Here is a 21,298-nt window from a genome sequence, read left to right on the forward strand (position 1 = left end):
CTCCAAGTTTTACCAACATGTTACATCTGATTTCTTATAAAACGACCAGTTGAGGAGGTCATTTTGTCTTTTTTTTTAAATATTTTTTGGGGCTTTTTTGCTTTTAATTATGTAGGACAGCTGACAGGAAAGAGGGAGTGAGACAGGCAGGGGTCGAACCCACGTCTCCAGCACACGGGGCGAACGCTCCAAAAACCGAGCCAGCAGGCCTCCCCACTTTCAATTTTACATGTGCAACAACTTTATTAAATTAAAAACAATCCAACACTGCTGGTACCTGACTTTTCCTGCATGTTCATTTAAAATGTTTTTTACATAAATGACACAAGAGGCAAAGAAAATGTGATCATTTTTATCCATTTCAGCCACAGACGGTCATACTGACCCCACAGAAATAGCCACTGTTGTATTGTTACTTTTTGCACAGTTGGAGATGCATCTTGGTTGCTTAGCAACTACCACCATCTCTGTCAATAAAACTTCACAAGCGGTCTCGATTTCCAATTTCCCAACATTAAGATTCAAATGATTGCACTCCGTTAAAAGTGAAGAAGGGGAGACCAGGGCTGGTTGTAACCCTTTTTGTCTCAGCAGCTGTAACTCACTGAGTTTTTGTGTTAAAGCTCTCAAATTTTCCCTCAGAGTAATTCTAGATTAATCGAACATCTGAACCACCTGGGAAGTCGTCCTTGGAAAATATTTGACTGAAACGACCTGAATCAAAAGTAAAACGTGTGAAACTACTGCGGTTATTACCTGTCGGAGTAACAGAAACAGTTCCCATCTCTTTCGTGCTCTCCACGATTTTTATCCATTTCCCTCCGTTTTCGTGCGTCCACTCCGTCCCGTTGCACTCATAAATCCCCTCGTCAGACGACGTCACTCTGGTGATCACCAGCTCAACCAATCCATTCTTCCCGGGAACCAATCGGATGCCTCCGTCGGCGTAGCGCCGGGCGAACTTTGGCCCGGCGACCGCGTCCCCCTGGGGGCCGAATGTCAAGATGTCCTCCGACGCCGTGCCCTTCTTCACCGACCAGGTGACGGACAGGTAGGTGGCGTGGGCGAGCTCCCGGGTGACGTTGCAGGACAGCGTGAAGTCGCTTCCTTCTGGGACGACTGGGGGCGGGGCCTGAGGGATGACCCTGAGGGTGTTGGGGATGACTGATGGGAAAAAGAGATGAGAAAGATTTTAGGAAACATTAATGACACTGGAAAAACTCTCAACACACACACAGTCAGACGACTTTCACTCATTTAACCCGAAACCTTAACCCAACCTATCCCTAGAAAACAAAACAAATTAAGTTTTAATGGTATTTGTTTGGATTTTTTAATTGCTAGTACAGAGTTTGTTGGATAATAAGCAGAATATTTTCATTTTAACCCCATTTTTCCTCGCTGTCTATTACTGTAGGCACATTCTGAGCTGTAAACACAAAGATCTCAGTTAAATAAAGACGACGTTCTTCATTTTTGCCTCAGTAGGCCACACTTCAGTTTACTCCAAGGCTCAGGGTAAACTTAAGGTTAAGGTTGGTGTAAACTTCCTGGTTTTTCCTGTAAGTCAGCACGACGTTGAACTCTTGTCCTGTTGTCAAGGTCGCAGGAGAAAACAAAGAGCTCCAGATAAAGCTGTGAAGTTGTGTGAAACACATCCGGGGGGGGGGGGGTGTTCATAAAGGTTAATGACCTGCCTGCTCAGGTAACACAGTAAACTCTGCTGCTCCACTCTCGCCTCGTGTTGTTTTGCGTTTCCTGAAACTGTCCAACCTTCGCCTCGCAGCCTTTGTTTCGCCTCTTGTTGTGACGCATGAAGGCGGCTCATCATGAGTCACTCTGCGAGGGGAAATTAAAAAATTGGGGAACTAACGTCTCGCTGCTGGATGGGATCCTGTTGGGAGCACGACAACAACAACAACAATAAAAGTTTTTACCTCGGCTTTCACAACAGGGGAGGAAAAGACATTAGATGCTTTGATGAACGACGCGTCTGCAGCGAAGACATGGGGGGTTAATAATGAAACTGAGTGGCAGGCTCAGTCACACTGCTCAACACAAATTACAGCTTCTGTTTTATCATCACCGAATTATTTTGAGCCTTTATGCATCAAAGCACTAAATGCCACCAAGCCGGGGTGTGTCCACATTCGCTATCAGGTGAGATATTTAATTAAAGACAGTGATCGAGCTCTGAACGCTTTCCAGTTTCAAGCTTCATCCCAAAATATTTCAAATAAACGGTGAATAATCCCTTTTGGAAGCTGATAATCGCGTTAAAAACGAATCCAAGAAGTGGCAGATGGCTGGGAATGAGGAGTACGGAGCTGTGAATTATGGGAATTACATTCATGCCATGTTCACGTCCTGTGGGAAAGACCCATTTTAAAGCCTTCGGGCAGAAAAAAAAACACTGCTCATCTCAGCTTTGGCTGGTAAATATTAAAGGGATAGTTTGCATTTTTGAACCAAACATCTTTGCTCGTTTTTTCACGGTCACAAACACAACAACAATCGCTGACTCTGATTGGATCACAGTAAATCGTTAATACGCAGAATCAGACGTGAAAATATTCTGGTTCTACAGGCTGTATGTTGTCACTCAGATCATTAGATGAGCAAAATAAAATGACGAAAACCACCCCAAAGAGCCAACCAGTCATGGACTCGCTCGCTGATAACCGATACATTCGTTATATTCGAGTCATATTTAGCTTATATAACTTGGTGGTGAAAATGTTCTAAATATAGCGGATCACAGAGTCTCTACGCACTAATTTAAAAAGAAGCCGTGAGTGCAGAGCGGTATCTCTGGTGGAAACGTCCTGTTTTTAAATGTTAATAAAGATTCCACTTTCCAATGAATAAACTACTAGCAAGATTCGTCTGGAGACGTTGGTCCCTCTGCTGCTAGTCAACAAGAGAACAAGCAGTGGTTGTACCCTGAGCGGGCTGGAATGTGCGAGCCACCAGGGTCAGATCCGGCAGGAAATCTACTGAAATCCTTCAGCAAATCACCATCCAGAACTTTATCCATGTTCAGAAGCATTTAACTCCTTGAAGTTTTTATTTATCAGCTTAGAGTTTCCCTAAAACGGCAGCTCAAGTTCCTGAATCAAATCACCACGACTTCGCTTTCAGGTCAGGGGGTCAGAGGCCCAAAAACTGAAGAAGACCTTGAAAGATCTGGTGCAGGAAACCGGAAAAGGCCTGACTGTGGCTCAGAAGACGGACAAAATGTGGGGGAAACGGAAGCCAGCGTTGGCAGTGACACATCCCTGTCAGAGGAGCGTCAGGCAGTAATGCACTTGGTCATCCATCCAACAGGCTTTTGGCAGCGTTCTTAACCAGCCGTATAGATATTATTGTCAGGATAAGTCAGGCTTGTCAAAAATGCCATCAGTTGGCACGTCAGTGACACCACAGGTTTCAACACATTTGCCATATGGATGGACAGAACAGAGCGTCAGTGTTCCAGGAATATAAGAACCACGATGGGATATTCTGAGCCTTATTACAAGGTAAAAATTCTTCCAGACCTCCACATAGCCTCCCACATCTCAGATTTGTTCAGTGTTTCAAATGGGTGATGGAGTTCTGCCAATCGACGGCTGTTTCTGCTTGTTTGAGAGATAGTTGACCAATCAGAGATGATGCTGGCCGGATCATCTTCCATGCAAAACGTGAATAATAAAGAATGCAATCATTTGCAAATGAGCTGTTCTACGAAGTTTTTACAAACCCAATTCCAAGAAAGTTGTGAAAAACATGAATAAAAACATTGCAAATCATTTCCAACAAGCAAAAAAATTGACATGTGTTGTCGGGACGTTACGAAGCGCCCCAGACGTGGTGAACAATAAAACCACCGACAATGGCCAATGCCCATTTTTGTTCCTGACGCCCCAACATTTGTCGGGTCAGGCTGTTACTGGGCGGATTTCCGGTAGTCTGAACCCTGCATAAGTCGTGCAGACGCATTATGTTTACTCAGCCTCAGTTGCTCAGACTCCAAGAGTGTGCGTCTCCATCTTAATCCCCGAGTGTGTCATGACTCTGAGAAAAGGTTCAAATGGGTTAAAGCACTTTAATTGGAATCCTTAAGGTAATAAATATAAACTGTGGACGTGACGGGACAGTACTGGACACCAGTGAGACTTGCAGTGGAAGTCAGGGTACACAGCAGCGCTGCTGTGCTGCAGTGATGATGTGAGTGTCTGTGGCAGATAACGAAGGCAGTACGAATAATCTGCGTTTTGCTCTATCAATTAAAATTAGCCTGAAAGGAGTTTTCAAACCCTCAGCGACCTGTGCTTCACTTGCTTCTTACATAACCAAACAGCCTCAGCGGGGCGATGGAAGCTGTGTGTGTGTGTATGTGTGTGTGTTTATGGGAGTGTGAGCGCTGATGAACGTGGTGCACAAGTCTCGACTGGTACAGCCCCTCGAGCGGCAAATCTAACTCATCATCTCTGTTAAGGACTGACAGTCTCGTTCACGCACACAAACGCTCTCCCCCCGTCGCACACTACAAAACACACCGCTCACTAATACATACGCTCTACATATACACGACACAATCTCTCTGGCACATAAACAGCCTGCCTAGTTAATTCAGGTCTAAATTTAACAAGGTGTCTGGGGAGCCGTGCTGGGAAGCAGAGAGCAGCCGAACATGATGGTGCATTATGGAGCTAACTAACCTGCTGTCAGACAATCCCTCTTTGTCACTTCAGCTCTCAAATTTCGGGGTTTGTAGTAGAAAATGTACCTGAACTCCTTCCAATGTATAGTTTCTAAATGAGGAACTGCCTTTTTCAACATGCTGTGTGTTTGGGCTCGAGTTAGCAGTGGATGTAAACCGACACAGTTGCCAAAATATGTGTGTAATTACCGACTGGATAACTGTGAGCGAAAAACCCAATTAAATTCAAAGGAGAATGCTGAATATGGGGTTCTCTCTTTCCTTCTGTTTCTGTGTCAGAAAATAGTCAGAATCCAAGCTGAACACAGCGAGGTCTGGAGACGATCCTGAGAAACCACAGTGTTGTTTCTGGACACACGTCCACTGTGTGTCTGAGTCAAGCGTTGGCTGGACGTCACGACAGGCGAGCAGGAAAATGTGTTTTCATCGTGCTGCTGAAGTGACCCTTTAACAGAGTCCCTTTAACCAAGTCTTAGTTTATTATTTTACGTGATTTGGATACAAATATCCCAAGCTTTTATAAAGCTCTTATTCCCCGAGACGAGGGGCTTCGGGTCGTTCGGGGTGGGTAGGTTACGGGATGGTTTAGTCATAAAGAATGTAATTGGATAGGGTTTAGGTAAGAATATCAGGGTAAGCCAGTCAGAGGCAGGGCAGGACATGCCTTCACCATCCTGGGAATAAATATTGTATGCAGGACGGGGTACAGGGGTTAAGGACATTTGATAGGTACAGTGGGGGAGGTGCATGAGGGGATTTATAGGCAGGGAGGAGGATTTTGAATTAGATAGGGGATCTAACCAGGAGCCAGTGACGGTGGATGAGGGTGGGGGTGATGATGTGCTGCAACCCCGGCAGCTGAGTTCTGCACATACTGGAGCCCGTCCAGGGCTTTACTGGGAAACTCGGACCAGAATCCACTGCAACAGGAGACCCAGCCACAGAGTCTGGGAGTGACGGCTGCAGTCTGGAGACGTTTTTGAGGTTTTCGGTGATGAACCTGACGCAAGACCGGAATAGGAGGGTGGTGGTGTTCTGGTCCGACGCTGGAAAGGTTCGGTGAAAAACTGGACCGGCGCTATCTTTGCCAGTTTAGCTGAACTGTAGTGTGTTGATATGCTCATCAGAGCGTGCAGGTTAGATGAGGCAACCCTTTCTCCCACGATTCTTATCAACATCGTGGCAAAATGTTTTTACTGTATTTGCCAAACACTGAAACGCACCTGCAAAATGTTCACTGATAACAGACTTCATGTTTCAAGTCATTGAGACGATAGCACCATTATTGTTTTACGGTTCGGTAACTGAAAACTGGATATTATACATATATCTTGATATATACGTTGTCTTTAAAATAACATTATTGTAAATTCGCAAATAGTGCAGACATATAAGGAACTTAGACCATGATGCATTGCTGGAGATTAACCTACTCAACAGTGTATAAAGACAGAAGGCTGGATGAAACGGACACGGCCGCTTTGATAAAATATTAACATGATTTTTAGATAAATAATAATAGCAAAGCAGACAGAAGAGGAAAATTACAGTATTTTACTGTATACGATGCAGCCTTTAAAACGTTTCCACTCATTATAGACCATTAAATACTTGAAACTTCAAGATTTGTCTCCGTGGAGTTCTTTTTCGTATCATATGACGGTTATTTATATTCTCTCATCTCAGCCTTTGTGTCTCGCTGCCCAAACCTCCGTCTCCCCGGACCTCATTTGACACAAGCCAAGTACTCCCACCTGACATCTGCTCCCCACCACGACTGGGAGAGTGGATGAGTGTGTCGAGGTGTGCGCGGTGTGTTCTCTGTGTGTGTGTGTGTGTCTGTGCAAAAGCCAAATTATAAGCCAGTAATTGTCTAAAACCAGCAGGAGTGTGAGTGTGTGTGTGTGTGTGTGTGTGTGTGTGGGAGGATATATACATGGTCAGTAGAGCATTAGTAAGTCACGGGGGTAGCTGTTAAATGAACCAACAGCCAGTTAGCTTCATACACAACTAAACGCTGTACAACACAGTCAGAGCTGCTCAGTAGCTTTACGGGCTATTATGAGCATTATAAATAATATTGTGTTTAAGCCATAATTCTTATTTATCTTTGATTTAGAAGAGAGTCGATGTTACGGTTGAGACACGTCTGATAGAAATATTATTGCATTTGTCAAAAATAGAAAGTTTACCAGTGCTTGAACAGTTTTCCCGCCTTTTTTTTAAACGAGGAGGTCAGACAGGGGTCCTTACGGGTATAGCTGACACTTTTTTATGTCTGATTATAGACAGAAATCAAAGATGATTATAATAACACATTTTTATGCCTTTGTTATCAACAGGGATTGTTAGTTTTAGATTTTGAAGGCTTTTAACACATTTTTAAATTAGTATGAAGTTGTGAATTGTTGTCTGGGACAAGAACAAGTTAAGAAATTAAAGTAAATCAAAGTAATTAAAGAAAAGTATAATTAAAAAAAATTAAAGCAAGCCAAAATATTTCTGAAATTATGCATTTTTCATATAAATAAAACCTTAAAAATTGGAATTAGAGTGTTGGCATTAATAAAATTTAAAGGTCTTCAGCGAGGGTTCTTAGTAAGATTTTTTGCACCATAACAGGGCTCTTAGTGGAACCTCCTTAGTGGGTTCTAGATGAAACCCTCGGAATATAGAAGGGTTCTTGGTAGAAGCCCCTTTGCTGGGTTCTAGATAAAATCCTTAAAACATACAATGGTTACAGTGATTCTCTAGATAAAACCCTTTGCAAATAAAAGGGCTATTTTGGTAGAACCTTCCAGGGAGGGCTCTCCTTTAGAACCTCTTATTGGGGCTTCTGGGTGGAACCTTTCACAGATCGTTCTAGGTGTAACCCTAATGGTTTCCAAGTGGAACCTTTATAAAAGGTTCTAGTTAGCTCCTTTATTTCTACGAGCGTAAACCTAGTTTTAACCCTCAAATAAACCTTTAAATTTGTATTCTGGAAAACACACACACACATACAAACACACACACACACACACACACACACACACACACACACACACACACACACACACACACCTCTCCCTCATACCAGTGAGTTGGACTCGCGCCTCGTAGTTGCCGCTGATGACGGAGTCCGTGCTCGGCGTCTGACACCAGTAGAAGCCGGCGTCCTGCGCCTTCACCTCCGCTATCTTCAGCTCCACCTCGTTGTCCTGCAGCCGCACCACCGAGATGTCGCCAGACGCCACGCGCTTGCTCAGCGACGGGTGGGAGTAGCTGGCGTCAAAGGTAGAGATGATCTTTATCCTGCTCCCGCTGGCATCCCTGGACATCATCCACTCGAAATCCTGCAGGACGGAGCGGGATGAGACGGAGCGGTTACCTTTTTCAGGGACGTCCCTGCTTATTTCAGCAAGACGATGCATAGACACATTCTGTCTGTCCAGAAACATGCACCCCGCTCTGTTAATGGAGGCATAGAGGACACTTACCTGCTCGCGAGGTCCCCCATAGTCATGGACATCACACCTGATGGAGACCGACTGACCCTCCACCCGAATTAATGGGCCAGGAGACACCGTCACCACCCGGGCCAAGCTTCCACCTTCAGGGACAGAGAGAAGATTCAAAAAAAAAGGTTTAAAAATAAGAAAAAAAACTCAAGTACACGATTAGCTAAGTAGCTAAGTAGCTAAATTATTATGAGACCAGTTTCTGTGTTTCCCACTTAAATGTTCCCACTTCAACTTCCCTCAAATCCTCCTAAATTTGTCCCCAGAAACTTTAAGGGTCCAGCCTCTGCATATGATGTTTGTTATCTCTGATTTTTATAATCTATTTGTTAACGTTAAATAAAGACGAAGAAGAGGAGTAAGAAAAAGATGAAGTAGAAGACAAAGAGGAAGACTAAGAAGACAAAGAAGATGTACAGTAACATTTGCATAACGCCTAAAAACAAGTCCAAGTTGTGCTGCTGCCAAACAACTGCAGAGAAGTCAGTAAGAATTCTGATATATATAAAAACCTGACTACCTAAATTGGCAAAAATGTTTTATATTCCATCTTATTATTGTCTTAAGAAGATCCCTAATCTGTCCCACAGATTGAGACATCACAGATCTCTCCAGTGATTTCATGCACACAGTGCATCAGTCTTCTAAAAGCAGAATTTACAGAAGACGTGGGCTGAATTCAGATATATATGGTAAAGAAAAACAATATAAACAGTTTCTTCTATTTAAACACACGCAGGGCTTGTTGCAACATATGTAGGGCTGAACAGTATTGATGATGGTGCAAAAACCTGAATTTCAGTCCTCCGTGTGCATGTATTTCTGCACACACTCAAGCCCACATCATTTTATTTGGCAAGAACCCAACCCTCGGTTATGTCAGCGCTCGAGAAGATTTTTTAAAAGATTCCCCGAAGGCAGAAACCAAGAGTGAGAAAGTGAGATTATAAAAACAAAACACTGAAGGTGACTATAAGTTGTTTTCCATCGTTGACCATTTAATTAATGCCGTTTGGCTGCGTCAGGTTTTACAGTCCTCCTCAGTCAAAGGAGGCTAAATGCTGTAAAAACTCTCCTGACATTCCAGCTGACTGAAGCGTGTACCAACACAGCCCGTCTCACCGAGCTCCGCGGAGTCGGTCGCATTCACTGACACTTCGCTTCCTGGTTGGTGAAAACTGGCTGCAGGCCTCCACATTCCAGTTCAGACCTGACATGAGCGCTCAGCTCAGCGGACGATCCGACACGCTGCCGGGGTTGAAGCTACAGTTGCACTCAGTCTGTCTTTTTGGCAGGTTTCCCCTTCTTAAACATTTTTAACAGTAATATCTGGGTTCTTAACCATGTTTTGCATCGGTCACGACATCACCAATACCCAATCGGCTTAATAAGGTCATTACCTCCACCGAGACCGACCCTGTGTGCACGCCTGCACCATATTCACACACCGGAAACACTGCAGAAATAGGTCCAACAGGTCAAGAGACAATCAGACAGGCTGGAAACAAATGTCCAGGTTAGTTAAACTTATCTGGAACTAGACTGACTTCCTGGTTCAACTTTGACCCGATGAACTTGCTAAAGTTGTGCACACTTTGGGTATCGAAGACGGTATCAAGTTCAGTATCGTGATGCACAACACCGAAATGACACTTGATACCTAACGGGCACACAAACACACAAACTTGGCGCCTGGCATTGCTCAACAAGTACCCAACGTTAGGAAATTCTAATACTGAACCTAGGGGGACCAGACGTCCCTGTTTTCTGGGAGGAGTCTCCATTTTTGGTGGCCTGTTCACAACTCTAGGTATCCCTGGGAATGTCCCCAATTTCAACAGTGCACAAGAGCTGGAATGGTCAAAACGCCCCTGTCTGTATTAAAAAAGCATATTGACCAATGAACTGGAAATGTTCCCGTTTCATTTCAGAAATCTGGTCAATTTAACTGGACTGCTTTTAACCAATCAAGTATTTGAAAAGTCCCTAATTTTCAGCGTAGCGTGCATGTTTACACTGAAGTTTACAGCCATAAAGATTGTTTGAAACCATCTTTAGAAAGTCAGACATATGGTCTCACTCCATCATAAAAACTGACGCATTTCAAGTGTCTGCAAAAAAACACAGAAAATCTAACTGGATCAGCTTTGGTTTAAAAACAGAGCTTGTTTGGTCCATCAGTACTTGAGTTCTTGGCAGTTGGCCTGGTGTTGCTGTGTGTGTGTGTGTGTGTGTGTGAGAGAGAGAGAGAGAGAGAGAGAGAGAGAGAGAGAGAGAGAGAGAGCCCGCTGTGCTGACTGGGAGCTTTTTTCTGCTTTAGTAAGTAACAAGTCACAATGAAATACAGTAGGTACCACATAAACCTACTGTATGTGTCTGTTCCTGTTTACTATTTGTGTCAGGAGACACTGATCTAAACCACAGACTGATGGAGTCCTCATTTGTTTGTCTGACAGCTACAACGATGGTGAAAAAAAAAAAAAACCTGCAATCCAAAAACAGGTTTTTGTGAGTCATCAAGACACAAAAGGTCTTCAACAGTCAAAGTTCTACTGATAAACTCGCCTTCCGCTTCTTCTCTGGAATTTTGCACATTTTAAGGCGCAATAAGATTCCTGCTGCATCACATCATAAGATACTGTAATATAAAATATACCCTGTAGGTGACGGGGGCCATTCGTCACTAAAATAAGAGACTCAAAGTTGCTTGGTAAGGTGCTGAGATTTATGGTTTTCAAACCCAATTTTCCAGCCTGCCTGTCTCTACTGGAACAAATACTGCACAGCTGAGTCGACGAAGCCTGAAGACACCCGCGGAGTTTCATAATAAAGTTAAGGGTCTGAAAAAAAAGAAAAAAAACTGGATTTTTTGTGTCACCGGGCAGAGAGGGGACGGGGTCGCCACCGCGAGGAAGGTCCACGGGATCTGGACAACATTCCTGCTCCGCTGGCGCTGTGTGGCGTGGGTGGGTGACTAGATTTGGAAGACTGGTTGCCCCCCCCACCCCAAAGACTCCTGCCAGGCTCCAGTCCTGAGTCAGGTTCTCTGGATTTGGGACTAATTTCTCCTGATGCAGTGGTTCCCAATGGTGCTATTTCTCCAGGGGGCATAAAATGATTTAAGGCCTGGCAATTTTCAAGATGTATCCAGTTAGCTTAGCATAAAACAGAGCCAAACAGCTAGCTAGGTAACAAAGTCAGCCTACCAGCACCTACAAAGCTCAGACATTAATATATTATTTTGTTTGATGTGTGTAAAAATGACATGTTGTCTTTGTTGTTGTTGAAAGACCACAGTAAGTAAAGACAAACAAACGCAGAGGCTGGTTTCCAGACCCTGGTCCATACAATCAGGTCCAATAGTTCTTAATATAACTTGATATATTATCTAACTAGAATAAATTATTCATATTTATTTGGACTGTAATATGATTGACAGCTCCGCTCATTTCTGCTTCAAATTTCTGATGATAAATGCTGCAAAAACACAGGTTTCCCTTCATTTTCAGAAGCCAGATTAGCCCTGAAACAACCCGGTTGCTTTTTCTGTTTTTTTCAGCGGACTTCACTGTGCCGTCTTTGGCCCGACCCGAGGGTCATGAAATATTTCTCTTGCATAAATGGCAAAATCTGGGATGTAAGACTTAGAAGCAGACTGCATTAATAAATGCCAAAAAACTGAAGGCTTCAAATTAAATGTGCTTTTTAGCTTCTCATCATCTGTTCCGAGGCCAAAACTGCACAGGTTAATGTGGGTGGAAGCTGACGGTACGTGCACTTCAGATGGATAGACGGACAGTTTGAACTTGACGGTCGCGCTGGGAGAAAGGTCAAAACAACCAGGCGAGATTTCTTCCTTTTTGGGGAACGAGCGTGCACAGTGAATAATGCATGGCTCTAGAGATACACGGCGAGCATAAATCAATCACTTTGTTCCTTCAATTCAGTCCTTTTGACGCTTTTCTTCCAACCTTTCACCAGCGATGAAAGTAAATCAGCACATCACACAGATGCATCAAGTGGCTCTCTCTGGTATTTGATTCATGGATCTATAAAAACACACCAATCAGGGTTCAAGCGAGGACACTTAACTTCCCGTGTGGTCCCATTAGAGACACAGGGCCACTTTGCTACATTAAAGGGGGAAATCTAATTACTTGAACTGGGGTTGTATGACATATTTGTCCACAGGCAGTGTATTAACTAAAGTACATTGCGGTTGGCACACCCTCAGTTTGGAGAAACATATTTTAGCCGCTTATTTAGTATTTTAGTCAGACAGCCATTTCGCTCAACAACAAGGATTGCAAGTCAAATCCCACGATGGGCGAGTAAATCTATCAACACAATTCACGTTGCATGATTCGGCACGTGGTAAAAACCTTGCAGAACACGGGAGTTGTTGGTCTACAGCTGCCTCGATCAGTTGCTTTGTGTTGCGTGACTTTAGCGTTTTAAAGGATTAGTTCGGAAGTCACACAACAACCCAAACCAGACAGTGGTTTTACGAGCCGTCATCTGTCTAACTTTGTGATAAAAACATCCAGGATTTTGTCGGCCACTGGGGCGTATATGCATACGGCGTACGGTGAGACGGGCCGCAACCCCGACTAGCGGCGGGCGGCTGCATAACATCTTACAGCCAACAGTTAACTGGCATTATGCATGAACAAAATATTGATAAATAGTTGAACTGACTTTCTGGAGGCAACATTTAATCGTGTGTTCGATAAGGAAGTTTTTCCTCGCCACGGTTGCCACAGTACTTGCTCCTGGTGGGAACAACTGGGTTTACATAGAGTACGGTTCTATCTTTAAAGTGCCTTGGTTCTATTCAAATAAAACTGCAAACCATGAACAGATTAAACAAGATAACATGTGAGCCAAACTGCCAATTCCAAAACAGCCATTTGCAACCAGTATGAGCAACAACAAGCACAACAAGCATGTCTGTGGTGCACCACAATAAAAATATCATGGCAGCTGTCATGTGTCACTGTGGCGTAGACAATAAAATGCAAATGCCCTACAGTCTGTTACACAAAAAAGAAACAGAAAGTGCGGCGGTGACACTGAAGGAGACTTCGTCCTCTCTGGAGTTTGAGTGTGCACAGCAGATTTTGTGCCAAAGCGGCCACGATACGTCTGGCAACCTGTCAGGAGTGTAACCCCGACCCTGTAACCCTGTCTGCGTTCTCCGCGTTTCAGTTTAGTTGGGGCGCTTTGTATACGGCGGCCACTTTCCCCATCTGCAGAGACAGAAACACACACACCTACAGCGCAGAACCACACACCCCAGGAGAGCTGGCGACATTTGATCATCTTACACTGCACTAATTTAAGCCAAGCCCCCCCCCCCAACACACACACACACACACACACAAACACACACACAGACGAGAGAGAGGCCCCCCTGTGACGTTCACTGTTATGCCCACAAACATATGGCGACTTCAGTATCAGTGAGGCCTGTTTAGCTTGTTTGGCCCTCAGGTACAGTAGGCCGGTGGACATGTCCTGGTTTGTCCCCGTGGTGAAAACCTGCCCTGGCGCTGGTTTCAGCCAGTCTCATAATTAGCCAGCCTGGTTTGACTCTGGTAGGAATACAAGGCTAATCATGACGGCCAGGCCGGTCTGACTCCTGAACGGACTAATGGGACCCTGTCAAAACTGGTCACCTCATGTTGGACAGTTGGTCTTAATGGAATTTGGATAATGAGAGGTTGACTGAGGAAACAAATCAAACTTTCAACTATTTCCTCCTTTTCTTTCTCACTCTGTCGTAAAAAAAATCAGTGCACATCAATCTGAAAATAATTAATTCTTCACTATTTTTTTTTTGTTGTTGTTTTTATTTAAATAAATTTGAAAAGGCAACTTCATAAGAATTTGCGCCAAACTGAATTGCTGTATTGGAAAGTTGAATAATACCAAGAATGTATGAAAGATGATAAATTTTTTAAGGTTTGTTGAAAAGCTGATGCTAAACTGGATTGCCGTTGAATGATAACAATAATTTAGTAATGATGTTAAATATTTTAATGTTTTTTTTAAAGGCTGACGCTGAACTGAACTGCTGCTGAATAATACCAATAACGTAAGAATGACGTGGGATATTTCAGTGTTTGTTGAAGAGTGGACACCAAACTGCATTGCTGTTGAATGACACCAATAATTCAGGAATGATGTGACACAAATCTGAACTGCTGGTGACTAATAGCAGGGTGGGACTGATGAGGAAGATTTCTATGTTTGCTGAAACGCTGACGCTAAACTAAATTGCTGATTTTAAAGGGTATGAAGAAGAATTTATGTTGGGTTATTTATTTATTTTAGTTGAACAGGCAGCATTTTATGCATATTTGACCCTTTTTCTTAATTCAAGTTGTTTGTGTTTTTTTATTTACAGTTATTCAAAATTATTCAAAAATACCAGTGAAAAATTACCGATTCACTGTCCTGGAGTAATTTCGAATTTTACAGATAAAGATCAGTGACTGATAGATCAATACTTGATTTTCTTTACTCCCTAATATCAATATTGGCCCAAAAAAGTTTTGATTAACCTTTAATTTGGTGAAAAATTATCACACTAGCTTAAGTCAATTACTACAGTAGTTTCTACACAGTAGACAGTTAATATAAGGCGAAAACCTGTCCAGATCCTTACAGTTCAGCCTCTTGGAGGAAGATTTGTCGTGCCAGACTCAGTTTAAAAACATGTAATTTTTCGGTAATTTTGTCTGTTCTCACATTCAGACACCTTGAAGAACATTCCTTATTATTTTTTCCTATGCTCTAGACGCATACTTTAATTCGGCTTCATCCATTAACCAAGGGACTCTTCCTTTAGACTTAAAATTGGGCTTTTTGAGTCTGATGGCTCGTTGCACTCCCTAACTTCTTCCAGCAGAATACACCTGAAGCTAGCAGTATGAACCAGTTGATAAGGTCTGAAATAAATTAGAATCGCAAGCTGGAAGGTGAATTGGATACATGCCGAACTGTCTAGTAGATGTTCAAGATAGTAAAAATGCTAAATCCGATCGTTTATAAGACAGGTACCTTCACCGAAAAGCGAGTAAACCTTAAATTGACAGATTTCTAAACAGGGTTCAACAACAGATTCTCCTCGCCGGAGAATGCAGACATGCATCCGAGTTAATTAGCTATCAACAGTCAAGCAAAGAAGCGTTTCTTACCGAGCATCAAAAGCCCCAACACGAGTGTGAGGAGACAATTCTCCATTTTCGTTGCTGTCTTTTTTCCACTCTTGTCCTTTTTCTCCTTATTTTCCACCCCGATCGTCTTTGTCCTGTGTGTGTGGGGTAACAGCAGTCCTCTCCCGCCGCTCACTGTCGGTCAATCCAATAAAAGTCTCAGATGTGAGTAGTCAGTCAGTCCGCGCCGCACACCGGGCGGAGCCGCCGAGGAAAACCGATGCACACCGCGGGTCCTAATCCAGTAAAACCGATCCAGAGTCCAGATCCATGGTGACACCGAACCGATTCCGTGTGTGTGTGTGTGTGTGTGTGTGTGGGAGCGAGGGTGAGATTGATAGGGACGGAGAGAGAGACGCTGATTGAGAAGAGGGAGAGAGAGTGGCCGGAAGTTAGTGTAGGTGACGGGCTGGAGGAGGAGTGGAGGGGTGGAGGGAAGGAGCAGGGAGGTCCCAGGTGGAGAGACACAGACGTTCCCACATCATTCTGACCGTTTATAACGCAGATAGTACCCTTTATAAACACGCCAGACACAGTCCGGTCAGTGTGGACCACCTCTGAGACGATGGTTCCTACCTTACAGTTTAAATCAGGGGTGTTCAACAGGGGGTCCGGGAGCCCTAGGGGGGTCGTCAGAGTTACTAAAGGGGGTCCCCCAGATGTGTCTGAAAATACACACTCCAACACATTGTTTGCAAAGATAAATCAAGGTTTTCAAGTTTCATTCAAGTTTATTGATGCAAACTAGAATTAAATAGACTTAAAAGTGCTGATGGAACCTAGTCAGTATAACAAAATGTTGCACTGTTTGCTAGCTAGTTAAAAAGTTAACAGAATGTCAAGAATAGTGTTGAAATCTTGAGACCAAAGTTGAAGTTGAAGTTTAAGTTGAAATGTCTCAAAAAAGTTGAGATTTAAGCTGTTTCACAGCTAGCTAAAAAGTAAAAAAACAAAAAACAAAACAAAGTTTTACATTGTTTGCTTGCTAGCTAAAATGTTAGTTAGCTTAGTTGAACTGGTTTAGGACCAAAATAAATCTGAATGTCTTTTATTATTTGAACTGTCTTTGTCTCTGTCCTGGTTGAAAAAAGCCTTTATGACCGTCTGACTGAGTCATATTACAACATTTTGGAAACTCTGTAGCTGGAGCCACTTAGCTTAGCTTAGCATTTGGAGACAACTGGAGCTAAGCTAACCAAACTGATTGTTGCCTCCTGCTACATATTAAATGGACAGACGCAAAAGTGTTGTGTTCATGGACTTCTGGAAGAATAGCCTCCGCTCTGATGAAGCTAATGTGGAACTTAAAGGTTCCCTGTGGAGTTTTCTCGTAAACAAACAAAGAGCTGACCAAATAAACACTTTTTTTAAGTTCACAATTTAAATCCTGCACTATTTACGCACTTGTTCGCACATCTGCAGTCACGGTGTCTCACATCTCTGCAGGTGAGCTGCTGCATGTCTTGGCTCGTTGCCACCACCTGTAGATCAGTGAATACAGTGTGAAACCTGTGGCAGCAGGACGGTCTGACATCACCTGCGTCCGTCACAAGTCGGAGAAAACAGGTCGAAAACTCAGCAGGGAACCTTTAATGAAGAAACTCTTTATGTAAATGAACCTGCCTCACCTGACCCCGATTACAAAAAGCAGTTTCCAGTAAACTTTGATTTCCTTGAACTGAAGACAAATAAATTTCTGGGTTGAATCGGTGCAGTCGGTTCTTATAAAACCATCAAAAGTTTTAATTTTACTGGTTTCCATTTAACAGTCTGATGACACTTTGACTGCAGGAGCTCTTCAGTGTTAATGTCTGTTTATTCTGAAAATAATAAAGCTGAAGCTCACTGTAAATACACAAACAAAATAAATAAAATTATATGCATTGACCTGAACAAAACACATACTGTGTAATAAACTATAAGAAACAATGGGAGGTATTGTAACGATATAATGAAAATGCTAAAAAAATTACACCCACAAGTAGACGTGCAAAGGTATAGCAGAGTATTTTGGGTGGATAAAAGGAAAAAAAAATGAGAGGAATAAGATTAAATATCAACATTAAAGTCAAAATGTCAAATCACAAAGCTTAAATATTGAGAATAAAGTCAAAATAAAGTTGAAATGTCAATAATAAAATCAAAATGTTGAGTCAAAATGTCGAGAATAATGTTGAAATTTTGAGAATGAAAGTTGATATTTCTAGAATAAAGTCGACTTTATTCTCAAAAAGGTATTTTTAAACTTGTTCATTTTCCCCGCAGACCGTCGTCCTAACAGGGTCGACACATGCAGACCCACGCCGTGTGTTTACACAGAACCAGTGAGCAGGTCGAAGTTCACGACCCCGTCAGAGGAGCAGAGAAGTTTTAGGTTTGTAACCTCGGAGGTCAAAGGTCGTCCGCTCCGATGCACGAGGAGCCTATTTTTAAAACGTGCGTGTGTGTGTGTGGCAGGCAGGAATGAAGCCAGAGTGTGTGTGTGTGTGTGTGTGTGTCGCCTGCTACTGTATGTGGTCGCATCTGTTCCTCACACAACATCTGTTCACACACACACACACACACACACACACACACACACACACACACACACACTCTTATCTTCCTGATCTACTCTCCTATCAGTCATTAACCAGGTCAGGGATTCTTTCCTGCTTTTTAATGGACCAACAGACTTTTATTTCCTGCCTGCCGCCTCTGATTTGTTGCACTTTAGTCGATAAAACAAAGTTAAGTTAAAATTTTCCCCCTGAGACGTTTTTACTGTAAGGAAGCAGCATCACAAAAGACAAAAGCTGCAGGCGAACACTGATGCCACGATGTACAAAGTTAAGAAAACTGTCAAATAAACCGTCTTTTTAATCAGTTCTTCACAGGAAAACAAAGTGGAACCACAGCGGCGGCGGGGAAAAGGGATTTAAGAAGTTTGTTGAGAATCCACTGATGTGGAGTCGAACCTGACAGCTGCTCCCCGCTCACTTTCATCCTCAGGTTGGGGGAGACGTCTGCAAAGTTTTGCTGCGTTTTTCAAAAGAAACACGTGAATGAAAAGTGTTCGGAAAATCTGTGATTTGTCACAAAATCAGGACCGAAGAACAAACAAACAAAACAAAACATGAGCGCAATAAACTGAAAATCACAGAAGAAGAACTCAGATTTTTTACTCAAGTAAAAGTAGAGACACCACAGCGCATAAAAAAGTAAAAGTCCTGCATTCAAAGTACAAAACTTACTTTAATGTTGCAGCTAATATAATAATAATAATGATAATAATAAATGTAGTGGAGTAAAAATGTCTTTATTTCAGTGAAACAGAAGTATAAAGAAGCATAAAGTGGAAATTCTAAAGTAAAGTACAAAACTGTAATCAAGTACAGTACTTCAGTAAATATACTTAGTTACCCTGGACCTCAGAAAAGTCTTGAAAATAGAAAATAGTTAAAGAGTAAAAAGTTCAGATGATCTGATTTAACTGAACACCGACATGCTGAGCTGCTGTGGAAACATGGAGCTGCAGCGCCACCTGCTGGCCTCAGACAGAGAGCTTTTGATTCATTTATTTATTTTTATTCGATAACAAACAGACAAAACTCATCAGCAGGCACAGACAACAATAAACACACAAAAACAAAACAAAACCAAGCAAACAGGAAACCAAACAAACAAAACAAATACACAATTAAAACTACACATCCAAATAAACACAGACACAAAAGTGAGACAGAGAACTTTGAAGAGACTGAAATTAAAAATGAAAAGCAAAAAATTAATCTTACTGTAGTGAAACTGAAGAGATTATTGGACCTTCTCACAAAAAATCTTTAATTATTAATTAATAAATGACACTTTGTTTGTATCATATTTGACAAGTCTGGAATTTATGAAAATTCATTGATCACAATAATTTATATTTTAGAAACAATTACAAATATGTATAAATATCTCAACATCCACTTTAAATTTATCTTAAAATGACATTTCAGTCTTAAATTAGTTTTGGATGTGAGCTGCTGTGTGTCTTGAATTTTTCAAATGTATTTAAAACATAATAATTAGATAATAATTAATTTCCATGAGTACACAACAACCTGAGATATAAAGAATACACCATTTAGTATTTATAACTGATGTATGCTTATTTATTTATTTTTATTTGATTTGTTTGATGAGTTTTCATTGTGACGTGTGACATAATTAGTCATTTTAAAACTGAATTATTATTCTCATGTGTTCTTATTTCTCACAGAATGTCGTTTTCTTTTTCTTTTATTAATAAAACACCATACTTATAATTAACTAAAAGGATAAATGATAAAAAATCTGATTAGTTTGACAGATAATCTCGTGCTGAAATGAAAATCAGTTTGATTGATGATGTTTGCAGACATGGAGCTACGGCACCATCTAGTGGACAAAATGGGTCACTGCAGGTTTAAACTCATTTCAGTTTATTATGTGCTCTGGGTCATTTGTGCTGCAGAAAGCATCACAAAAACATTTAAAAACAACATGCAATATTACAGACAAACATACATTTAGTGAAATAAACCACATTTTTAACTAATTATAAAGATCTAGATCAATAAATCAGGCAGATAAATATCTAAATAAAATAATAAACCACAGTGAAATAAACAACATGACAAAAACAGGAACCAAACTCTCTGAACTGCACCGACGATGTGCATCAGTGTGAAGGTGATAATCATATGCACTGTATGGAAAAAAGTTTTACACCGTATCTGCATATTTTAACACAGAATACATTTCAGCTGATCTGACCCGGGGCCCCGGCAGAAAGACCGGGTTTGCTTTTGTTCCTGTCGAAATGCTGGACAGATTTAGCTTTTATCGTTTATTTAAATTTATTGCTGAGTAGATTTTCACACTTTAGGAATTTGCCGTTTTGGTGCATGTGTGGTCTGAAAAAAACAAAATGAGTAAAGACAGAAAGTGAAGTTCTGCAAGCAGCAGATCACCATGCCAATGTTTTGCATGTGTTGAGATCAAGGCTGCTTTTATTTTATTTCATTAGAACAAAAAAAATGCTGCACACATCAGGTTTATTATTCAGTAAAATACATTTTTTCAAGTCTTTATTTTATTTTTTAATATCACACTGAAGACAGTATTCTATCACAGACTTTTCTGACGTATTATTGAAGAATTATTATTTTAAAAATACAATAATTGTGAGTGAACCAAACAAAACAAACAGCCCACTGACTACAAGTCAAGAAACATGACAATAAAATATTCTGGAACAATCATATTGGACTCAGGGGTAAAATGAGCTGTTTCCCATGTTATATTATCTTTCCAAAAATATCTCTTTAACAGATTATATTCTTTTGAAACATCTGCAGAACAAACAGTGAATGATTTATGTGATTTATTCATGTGCAGGAGCTCAAATCACGTTTTCTTTCCTGCCTTAAACTCTGCAGGAAAATTTTATATCTCAGACTGAACTTAAAGCAGTAAGGGATATTGTCTTTTTTTAAAATGCTTATTATAGTAATATAATATTATAGAATTGTTTTAAAATAAATATATCTTACTGCCATAATTCCATCACATAATCTGGTACTTCATATATTTATTATCATGAAAAATGTGAACACTTAAATAGATGAAATAAAAGTAGATCGTTTCAAATCTTCTGTTCCCTTAAAGCTGCATGTATACAGGAAAACCTCTGACACACACACACACACACACACACACACACACACACACACACACACACACACACACACACACACACACACACACACCAGATAACCATCTTGCACTCAGCAGTGTGCACAGCTAACACACTCCAAACCACAAACATTTTCAGCTAAAAGTCACACAGGATATATGACTCACAC

General features: G+C 41.5%; 1 protein-coding gene across 1 annotated transcript in view; it reads right to left on the bottom strand.

Moving 5' to 3' along the window:
- Positions 1–15,801, bottom strand: part of ptgfrnb (prostaglandin F2 receptor inhibitor b) — a 65,852-nt gene extending 50,051 nt beyond the window's left edge. Inside the window, exons 1-4 of the mRNA XM_084713306.1 lie at positions 15,408–15,801; positions 8,185–8,297; positions 7,782–8,040; positions 757–1,164 (exon numbers count right to left, since the gene is read on the bottom strand). Of these exons, the coding sequence (XP_084569432.1) occupies positions 757–1,164; positions 7,782–8,040; positions 8,185–8,297; positions 15,408–15,453 (826 nt within the window). The 5' untranslated portion in view covers positions 15,454–15,801. The remainder of the gene's footprint in view (positions 1–756; positions 1,165–7,781; positions 8,041–8,184; positions 8,298–15,407) is intronic.
- Between the last annotated feature and the right edge of the window lie 5,497 nt (positions 15,802–21,298).

This window comes from Lutjanus erythropterus, chromosome 24 (assembly GCF_056507025.1).
Source record: "Lutjanus erythropterus isolate fLutEry1 chromosome 24, fLutEry1.hap2, whole genome shotgun sequence".
NCBI classification, from domain to species: Eukaryota; Metazoa; Chordata; class Actinopteri; order Lutjaniformes; family Lutjanidae; genus Lutjanus; species Lutjanus erythropterus.